Below are 11,025 nucleotides of genomic sequence, written 5' to 3'. Positions count from 1 at the left end.
AACTATGACCTATCCCAAATCAGTTTTCTTGATGTCATGGTTATTAAGGACAACATCTCCCTCTCTACAGATCTCAAAAGGAAACATATGGACAGGAATACCCTCCTTAGAGGCGACAGCTTCCCTCCATGTCCACTTATTAAGTCAATTCAGCCGCATCAGAAGAATAAGCAGCTCTGATGCTTCTTACCAGAAAGAGACCACTGACTTCACACGAAGGTTTAAGGAAAGGGGGTACAAAGACAATTGGGTAAAACATGCCAATGTTTTGAAGGGCTAACACAGTTGTAAAGCCTTCAACCAAAAGGAAAAGAAAAAGCAGAACGTGTCCCCTCATGCTTCACCCAATACTCACAATTGGGGAAGGCATTTAAGGACAATATCAAAAAGTAGTGGTACATTATTGATACTGACCCACAATTGAAACCCATCTATAAATAACCCCCGCATATGGTCTTTAAAGACCCCTAAACGTGCGAGACATTGTGGTCAAATCTGAATATCCAACAGAGTAAAGGGAAACTTTCTTGGAAAAACTAATTGAATATTGTGTAGATAAAAACTCAGCAAAAAAATAAACGTCCTCTCACTGTCAACTGCATTAATTTTCAGCAAACTTAACATGTGTAAATATTTGTATGAAAATAAGATTCAAAAACTGAGACGTAAACTGAACAAGTTCCACAGACGTGTGACTAACAGAAATTGAATAATGTGTTCCTGAACAAAGGGGGCGTCAAAATCAAAAGCAACAGTCAGTATCATGTATGGCCACCAGCTGTATTAAGTACTGCAATGCATCTCCTTCTCATGGACTGCACCAGATTATCCAGTTGTTACCCCACTCTTCCACCAAGGCACCTGCAAGATCCAGGACATTTCTGGGGGGAATGGCCCTAGTTCCAACAGGTCCCAGACGTGCTGAACGGGATTGAGATCCAGGCTCTTCGCTGGCCATGGCAGAACACTGACATTCCTGTCTTGCAGGAAATCTTGCACAGAACGAGCAGTATGGCTGGTGGCATTGTCATGCTGGAGGGTCATGTCAGGATGAGTCTGCAGTAAGGGTACCACATGAGGGAGGAGGATGTCTTCCCTGTAACGCACAGCGTTGAGATTGCCTGCAATGACAACAAGCTCAGTCTGATGATGCTGTGACACACCGCCCCAGACCATGATGGACCCTCCACCTCCAAATCGATCCCACTCCAGAGTACAGGCCTCGGTGTAACACTCATTCCTTCAATAATGAACGTGAATCCACCCATCACCCCTGGTGAGACAAAACTGCGACTCGTCAGTGAATAGCACTTTTTGCCAGCCTTGTCTGTTCCAGTGACGGTGGGTTTGTGCCCATAGGCAATGTTGTTGCCGGTGATGTCTGGTGAGGACCTGCCTTACAACAGGCCTACAAGCCCTCAGTCCAGCCTCTCTCAGCCTATTGCGGACAGTCTGAGCACTGATGGAGGGATTGTGCATTCCTGGTGTATCTCAGGCAGTTGTTGTTGTTGCCATCCTGTACCTGTCCTGCAGGTGTGATGTTCGGATGTACCAATCCTGTGCAGGTGTTGCTACACATGGTCTGCCACTACGAGGATGATCAGCTGTCCGTCCTGTCTCCTTGTAGCGCTGCCTTAGGTGTTTTACAGTACGGACATTGCAATTTATTGCCCTGGCCAAATCTGCAGTCCTCATGCCTCCTTGCAGCATGCCTAAGGCACGTTCACTCAGATGAGCAGGGACCCTAGACATCTTTATTTTAGTGTTTTTCAGAGTCAGTAGAAAGGCCTCTTTAGTTTCCTAAGTTTTCATAACTGTGAACTAAATTGCCTACCGTCTGTAAGCTGTTAGTGACTTTTAACAGGTGCATTCAACAGGTGCATGTTCCTTTATTGTTTATGGTTCATTGAAAAAGCATGGGAAACAGTGTTTAAACACTTTACAATGAAGATCTGTGAAGTTATTTGGATTTTTATTAATTATCTTTGAAAGACAGGATCCTCCTGAAAAAGGGACGCTCCTTTCTTTGCTGAGTTTATATTATCGTAAATATTGATCACATTCCTTGCGTATGGTCATATATTTTGATACTTTGAATGTTGATATTGGGAACCTAAGTTATATATTTTTACCTGCTGTTTCAGGAGGTGATGTCACTGAGTACTGCCCCTATTTATAGGACCTTCCACCAACACCTGGGCTATGGATGCCTGATGAAGAACTAAGGGTTGAAATGTTGTTATAATAAAATCACCTGGGAGCATGAGCAGCAGTGTGCAGCATTTTATAATTTGTATGATTTACTGTACTATTAAATCTCACATAAATTCATATTTGATTGAATTACGTTTATTTTTCCCCCCAGATGGATGGTACCAGTCTAACCCTTCAATATGAAGGACATCCTATTGGTACCAATCTCACCACATACTCTATGCATAGAAATCAGGATGTTCATCTCAGTCAGTGCATATGCTTACGATAAGTTCCAAGTTCCAGCTTATGTCTGGTTACAGATTGTCAAAATTAAGTTTCAATGGGCTTTTGTTTTATAACAGGCACAATATTGAAATGGCACTAAACTGCTTTACACAAGAATCACATGTCAAATAAAATAAAAATCAATTGCCTCTGATCATATTTAGAAAGTGTCTCAATGGTAACCAAATAGTAGTAGAATCTAGCCATGGTCCATATTTCCATAGACTTTTTCTTTCTTGATATGCTTCATTGCATTCAAAGCAGCTATTGACATTTTAATATACAGTAAGTTATGTCACTACTACTGCTACAGATGTAGGATCTTAATTTGATCACCCTGTTGCAGGATAACTGTCCTGCAATGCAGTAACTTTAAAACTTGTAGTGTATTTGAGGTTTAAAAAAGACAAACATTTCTAATTTCAGCTTAGACATTTCAGATTTGATTTTCCCTTATGACAAATGGACCAACTCCTAGAAAAATGTCCATTAATTATAATCCACATACTAATTCACATTTCCTGTTGGTGCATGATTAATTTCCTGCTGTAGCAATCTGGGTCTAATTAAGATCCTACATCTATATCACCCTGCTCCATCCAAGTCCATCCCTGTTATACGTCTTCAGTTACTATTTCACCCCAGATGAAAGTCTTTCCTAATTTCACCAGTAGTTGGCACCATTCTCAATTCTGCCCAAGCTTTGCCACCCAGGAAAGAGTCCACTTGATAAACGGGGACTTCCAAACTGGTCAAACTCCATCTCCAGTAGTTTATTACCATTGTTGTGCTCTGCTGGTTTCTTATGCTCAACAATGGTTTTGGCCAGTGTTTGCACATCCTCTCCATTCCACCCAATGGGTTTGAGCATGTAGTTTTCCCCATCATTATTGTCCCAGAAAACCTGGTCTTTGCTCTTGAAACATATGCAAAATTCAACTTTATTATAAGGATGCACGTAACTTGGCAGATCAAAGACAAAGGTGAATGTATCTGTGTCCTGGCAACTGTAGACGTTGTTTATGAAGGTGCAGTCAATGTCTGTGTGGGTTTTCCATGAGTCAACGGTCAACCGGACCTGGACAGATTTCTCAAAGCCAAGGTTTCGGACTTTCACAGTGCCTGTGAGTGACCTCTCCTGCAGTGTGCAGTTTTCCAGGCACACAGAGTCCTTCAACAGCCGGTTCCGGAAGGCCAGATAGTCTGCAGCGGGTTGGGGGAAGTCCAGCACCAGGCTTCGCATGGTGCTGATCTTCAGCTGCATGTTGGCATTCTCCAGGTCTGTAAGGTCAAATTGTAAGTCGGAGAGCACAGGCTTTTCATCGAACTTTGAAAAGACGTGGATGGCTGTGAGGGACATGCCTTTGGAGTCAGCAAAGACCACTTTCTTCTTGCCTTTGGGGATCTTTATGGTGGTCTTGGGGCTCTTCCGGGCCTCCAAGGGCCTTTGGGAGCTAATGCAGGGCCGGAGGGGCTTGTAGTGGTTTTCCCGGTTCTTGACCTTCAAGTTCTCATAGGAGCTGAGGAAGCTCCGGAGAGGTGGAGAGTGGGTGATGTACATCTGCATAGCAATATCTACAGGCATAACAGGGCCTGGCATTGCTGATGAATTGAATATGTGGAACACCCTGAGGAAAGAGGGAACAAACAGAAAGCGTTTTAATAAAGTGCTTGGATATTTTTTCTTAAGATCTTTTGAGGTTCTCTTATTTTTTTAAATTTTATTTTAACTAGGCAAGTCAGTTAAGAACAAATTCTTATTTTCAATGACGGCCTAGGAACAGTGCCCCTGAACTGCCTGTTCAGGGGCAGAACGCCAGATTTGTACCTTGTCAGCTCGGGGATTTGAACTTGCAACCTTTCGGTTACTAGTCCAACACTCTTACCCTGCCGCCCCAAATGAGTTCATTATCAAATGAGTATTCATCTAAACACACAATTAATCTTTATGCACTTTACTTAACCATATTATACAGTGGCAGGAAAAAGTATATGAACCCTTTGGAAGTGGAGGTAAACCCAGGCCCTGCATGTCCCCAGGCACCCTCATTTGTTGACTTCTGTGATCGAAAAAGCCTTGGTTTCATGCATGTCAACATCAGAAGCCTCCTCCCTAAGTTTGTTTTACTCACTGCTTTAGCACACTCTGCTAACCCTGATGTCCTTGCCGTGTCTGAATCCTGGCTCAGGAAGGCCACCAAAAATTCTGAGATTTCCATACCCAACTATAACATTTTCCGTCAAGATAGAACTGCCAAAGGGGGAGGAGTTGCAGTCTACTGCAGAGATAGCCTGCAAAGTAATGTCATACTTTCCAGGTCCATACCCAAACAGTTCGAACTTCTAATTTTAAAAATGAATATCTCTCCAGAAATAAGTCTCTCACTGTTGCCGCCTGCTACCGACCCCCCTCAGCTCCCAGCTGTGCCCTGGACACCATTTGTGAATTGATTGCCCCCCACCTAGCTTCAGAGTTCGTTCTGTTAGGTGACCTAAACTGGGATATGCTTAACACCCCGGCAGTCCTACAATCTAAGCTAGATGCCCTCAATCTCACACAAATCATCAAGGAACCCACCAGGTACAACCCTAAATCTGTAAACAAGGGCACCCCGCTCCTGACGGAAATCACCTCCGCTGTCTTCAACCAGGATCTCAGTGATCACTGCCTCATTGCCACCCTCATCACTGTCAACTGTCAAACGCTCCCTAAAACACTTCTGTGAGCAGGCCTTTTTAAACGACCTGGCCCGGGTATCTTGGAAGGACATTGACCTCATCCCGTCAGTTGAGGATGCCTGGTCATTCTTTAAAAGTAACTTCCTCACCATTTTAGATAAGCATGCTCCGTTCAAAAAATGCAGAACTAAGAACAGATATAGGTTGGTTCACTCCAGACCTGACTGCCCTCGACCAGCACAAAAACATCCTGTGGCGGACTGCAATAGCATCGAATAGTCCCCACGATATGCAACTGTTCAGGGAAGTCAGGAACCAATACACGCAGTCAGTCAGGAAAGCAAAGGCCAGCTTCTTCAGGCAGAAATTTGCATCCTCTAGCTCTAACTCCAAAAAGTTCTGGGACACTGTGAAGTCCATGGAGAACAAGAGCACCTCCTCCCAGCTGCCCACTGCACTGAGGCTCGGTAACACGGTCACCACCGATAAATCCATGATTATCGAAAACTTCAACAAGCATTTCTCAACGGCTGGCCATACCTTCCTCCTGGCTACTCCAACCTCGGCCAACAGCCCCCCCCCCCGCAGCTACTCGCCCAAGCCTCTCCAGGTACTCCTTTACCCAAATCCAGATAGCAGATGTTCTGAAAGAGCTGCAAAACCTGGACCTGTACAAATCAGCTGGGCTTGATAATCTGGACCCTCTATTTCTGAAACTATCCGCCGCCATTGTCACAACCCCTATTACCAGCCTGTTCAACCTCTCTTTCATATCGTCTGAGATCCCCAAGGATTGGAAAGCTGCCGCAGTCATCCCCCTCTTCAAAGGGGGAGACACCCTGGTCCCAAACTGTTACAGACCTATATCCATCCTGCCCTGCCTATCTAAGGTCTTCGAAAGCCAAGTCAACAAACAGGTCACTGACCATCTCGAATCCCACCGTACCTTCTCCGCTGTGCAATCTGGTTTCCGAGCCGGTCACGGGTACACCTCAGCCACGCTCAAGGTACTAAACCATATCATAACCGCCATCGATAAAAGACAGTACTGTGCAGCGGTCTTCATCGACGTTGCCAAAGCTTTCGACTCTGTCAATCACCATATTCTTATCGGCAGACTCAGTAGCCTCGGTTTTTCTGATGACTGCCTTGCCTGGTTCACCAACTACTTTGCAGACAGAGTTCAGTGTGTCAAATCGGAGGGCATGTTGTCCGGTCCTCTGGCAGTCTCTATGGGGGTGCCACACGGTTCAATTCTCGGGCCGACTCTTTTCTCTGTATATATCAATGATGTTGCTCTTGCTGCGGGCGATTCCCTGATCCACCTGATCCGCAGTTCTGGACTGACTGGGCCACTCCAGAAGGCATTATTCATTCTGTTGAAGCCATTCTGTTGTTGATTTACTTCTGTGTTCTGGGTTGTTGCCTGTTGCATCATCCAACTTCTGTTGAGCTTTAATTGGCAGGCAGGCAGCCTAACATTCTCTTGCAAAATGTCTTGATAAACTTGGGAATTAATTTTTCTGTCGATGATAGCAAGCTGTCCAGGCCCTGAGGCAGCAAAGCAACCCCAGTAAAGCAGCCCCAAACCATGATGCTCAATCCACCATACTTGGGATGAGGTTTTGATGTTGGTGTGCTGTCTCTTTTTTTCTCCAGACATAGTGTTGTGTGTTCCTTCCAAACAACTCAACTCTAGTTCCATCTGTCCACATAATATTTTTCCAGTAGCGCTGTGGAACATCCAGGTGCACTTTTGCAATCTTCAGATGTGCAGCAATGTTTTTTTTTGGACAGCAGTGGCTTCTTCCCTGGTGTGCTCCCATGAATACTATTCTTGTTTAGTGTTTTACGTATCGCAGACTCGATAACAGAGATGTTAGCATGTTCCAGAGATTTATGTAAGTCTTCTTCTTCTTAACCTCATTAAGCATTCTGCGCTATGCTCTTGCAGTTATCTTTGTAGGACGGCCACTCGTAGGGAGGGCAGCAACAGTGCTGAACTTTCTCCATTTATAGACCAGATGTTCACCATGGACTGATGAACATCAATGTTTTTAGAGATACTTTTGTAACAATTTCCAGCTTTATGCAAGTCAACAATTCTTAATCTTAGGTATTCTGAGATCTCTTTCGTTCGAGGAATGGTTCACATCAGGCAATGCTTCTTGTGAATAGCAAACTCAAATTTTATGCAGGTTTTTTATAGGGCACGGCAGCCCTAACCAACATCTCCAATCTCATCTCATTGATTGGACTCCAGGTTCGCTGACTCCTGACTCTAATTAGCTTTTGGAGAAGTCATTAGCCAGGGGTTCACATACTTTTCCCAACCTTCACTGCGAATGTTTAAATTATGCATTCAATATAGACAAGAAAAATACAATAATTTGTGTGTTATTAGTTTAAGCACACTATGTTTGTCTATTGTTGTGACTTAGATGAAGATCAGATCAAATTTGATGACCAATTTATGCAGAAATCCAGGTAATTTCAAAGGATTCACATACTTTTTCTTGCCACTGTACATGTCAATGTCTAGTACTAAATTCAATGTCTTATGACATTGCATTGCTGCCGACATTGTTTTTTTGCAACTACTTCACCAGACAAGTTAATTGACCAACCATACACTTTTTTCAGCTCACATGATCATGATATTCCTCAAATCTAAATGAAAACCCCGAACTTTGTGAAATGATCAATACAAAAGGTATTCTGCTTACAAATTGAGAACCCATCCAATTGAGTTATTGCCTTAAACTGCAAATATCTACTGTAGAGCCACATTAAAAATACAAATTAATTATCCTTACCTCGTGGCACTCAATAAATATAATCAACAATGTAGAGTGAGGTTCCAAGACAAAGATGATTGAACAAAATACACTTCAAAACAATTTTTGTTCAAGTATTTTGCCATGAATTCATAAGTTGATGTCAGTAGTTTTGAGCAGGCACGCCCCCCTCTTGCTATCTCTGCAGTTCAGTCTCCCAATGCATGAGAGACAGTGATTTCAACTGCCACATCAAGCCAATTTGCATATTTCTCTCACATGGTTTCTCAAACAACCAATGAAAAATCTGAGGAGTTTAGCTTCAACCAATCAGAATCAATATGCCTTGGACTCTAGTCAATCCATAATGGGGTTTTGAGTATGCAAGGTCCATGGTTTGAATACCTCAAACTGACACACTTTCTATTTGAAAATCATTGTAGACCTCTGCTGGTATTGATGATGTGCTACAGCTAATTAACTGTTTCTGTTTTATGTTTTTATGATCTCCTTTCCTTCAATATAAAAAATATGAACACGTGACAAAAGGGAGGTGGAATCCTTCAATTAAATTATTTTATCTCACCCCTAGAGTTATCAAGGGCATTTTCCAAGGTGATATGGGTATTGTATTTTGGTCAAATGTTTGCAAGAGTGCTATTTAAAGCTTATTTATTTTCTCAATTGGTTTTAGGCAATGGTTATAAGTTAATTATTATCCATTATTATCCAAGACCAAATTAATCCATTTGAATCGCTTTTGATATAAGATCTAAAGCCACTTTCTAGTAGTGAACAGATAATATTAGTATTTAGAAATGTCACCAAATCACTGTGTGTGTTGACCTATTCTTTATAGTGAGTGAATATATCAGATCTTTTAAAAAAAGATAAAGATGGCAATTTAATTCCCTCCTATATTTGGGCCTTTTCGGCACACTACGGGGCACACTAAGTCATTTCAACGTAGATAATAATATTTGTTAGAGACATTGATCAATGAGATTACAACCTACAGTAAATTCACCCACTCAAAAAGACAGATAAAAGTTAGTGATAACACATTATATATTAAACTATGCTTTCAATGATCTAAAAGCACAATCAAATTCCAATGGAAAAAAAAATCTGATTTTTGGTTTAGTTGTCAACAAAATGTATACAGTGATGTAAAGTACTTAAGTAAAAATACTTGAAAGTACTACTTAAGTAGTTTTGGGGTATCTGTACTTTATCACTTATATTTTTGACAACTTTATACTTTTACTTCACTACATTCCTAAAGAAAATAATGTACTTTTTACTCCATACATTTTCCCTGACACCTAAAAGTACTCGTTACATTTTGAATGCTTAGCAGGACAGGAAAATTATCTAATTCACACACTTATCAAGAGAAGATCCCTGGTCATCCCTACTGCCTCTGATCTGGCGGACTCACTAAACACATGCTTCGTTGTAAATTATGTCTGAGGGTTGGAGTGTGCCCCTGGCTATCCGTAAATTAAAAAACAAGAAAATAGTGCCTTCTGGGTTGCTTAGCATAAGGAATTTGAATTTATTTTTTAGCAATTACGTTTACTTTTGATACTTAAGTATATGTAAAACCAAATACTTTTGGGTGACTTTTGGGTGACTTTACTTGAGTCATTTTCTATTAAGGTATCTTTACTTGACCACTGGGTGTCATGCCTGCTCCCGCACTTCCTTCCCGAGCACCAAACTCCCCAACATTACGCATTCAAGCCACCTTCAGTACGCACACCTGTCTTTCCCCGTCACGCGCATCAGAGCTCATTGGACTCACGTGGACTCAATTACTTGTTTAATTTCCTTCCCTATATCTGTCTGTTTCCTAGCTCTGTTCCCTGCTTCGGGATTGAATGTTATATATGTTTTATTTATTTATTTTACCTTTATTTAACTAGGCAAGTCAGTTAAGAACAATTTCTTATTTTCAATGACGCCCTAGGAACAGTGGGTTAACTGCCTGTTCAGGGGCAGAATGACAGATTTGTACCTTGTCAACTCGGGGATTTGAACTTGCAACCTTTCGGTTATTAGTCCAACACTCTAACCACTCTGTCCGTATGTCTGTGTTACCCATGTTCTGACGCTGTTCCTGTCTTGTTCTTTGTCTGTTCCCTATTAAATCAAAATCAAATCAAATTTAATTTGTCACATACACATGGTTAGCAGATGTTAATGCGAGTGTAGCGAAATGCTTGTGCTTCTGGTTCCGACAATGCAGTAATAACCAACGAGTAATCTAACCTAACAATTCCACAACTACTACCTTATACACACAAGTGTAAAGGGATAAAGAATATGTACATAAAGATATATGAATGAGTGATGGTACAGAACGGCATAGGCAAGATGCAGTAGATGGTATCGAGTACAGTTTATACACATATGAGATGAGTAATGTAGGGTATGTAAACATAAAAGTGGCATAGTTTAAAGTGGCTAGTGATACATGTATTACATAAAGATGGCAAGATGCAGTAGATGATATAGAGTACAGTATATACATATGAGATGAGTAATGTAGGGTATGTAAACATTATATTAAGTGGCATTGTTTAAAGTGGCTAGTGATACATTTTTTACATCAATTTCCATTATTGAAGTGAGCTGGAGTTGAGTCAGTATGTTGGCAGCAGCCACTCAATGTTAGTGGTTGCTGTTTAACAGTCTGATGGCCTTGAGATAGAAGCTGATTTTCAGTCTCTCGGTCCCTGCTTTGATGCACCTGTACTGACCTCGCCTTCTGGATGATAGCGGGGTGAACAGGCAGTGGCTCGGGTGGTTGTTGTCCTTGATTATCTTTATGGCCTTCCTGTGACATCGGGTGGTGTAGGTGTCCTGGAGGGCAGGTAGTTTTGCCCCGGTGATGCGTTGTGCAGACCTCACTACCCTCTGGAGAGCCTTACAGTTGTGGGCGGAGCAGTTGCCATACCAGGCGGTGATATAGCCCGACAGGATGCTCTCGATTGTGCATCTGTAGAAGTTTGTGAGTGCTTTTGGCGCAGCTGCGCCTTCTTCACAACGCTGTCTATGTGGGTGGACCAATTCAGTTTGTCCG

General features: G+C 42.1%; 1 protein-coding gene across 1 annotated transcript; it reads right to left on the bottom strand.

Annotated features, from left to right (window-relative positions):
- Positions 1–1,789: 1,789 nt before the first annotated feature.
- LOC112252200 (protein phosphatase 1 regulatory subunit 3C-B) lies at positions 1,790–8,144 on the bottom strand. The gene is made up of 2 exons (XM_024423273.2): positions 7,977–8,144; positions 1,790–4,109 (listed from the first exon to the last, which is right to left on the bottom strand). The coding sequence occupies exon 2, from the start codon at positions 4,079–4,081 to the stop codon at positions 3,146–3,148; it is 936 nt and encodes a 311-aa protein (XP_024279041.1). The 5' UTR covers positions 4,082–4,109; positions 7,977–8,144; the 3' UTR covers positions 1,790–3,145.
- Between the last annotated feature and the right edge of the window lie 2,881 nt (positions 8,145–11,025).

This window comes from Oncorhynchus tshawytscha, linkage group LG01 (assembly GCF_018296145.1).
Source record: "Oncorhynchus tshawytscha isolate Ot180627B linkage group LG01, Otsh_v2.0, whole genome shotgun sequence".
NCBI classification, from domain to species: domain Eukaryota; kingdom Metazoa; phylum Chordata; class Actinopteri; order Salmoniformes; family Salmonidae; genus Oncorhynchus; species Oncorhynchus tshawytscha.
Note: the sequence above shows the minus strand (reverse complement) of the source record. Positions and strands in the feature narration are given on the sequence as shown.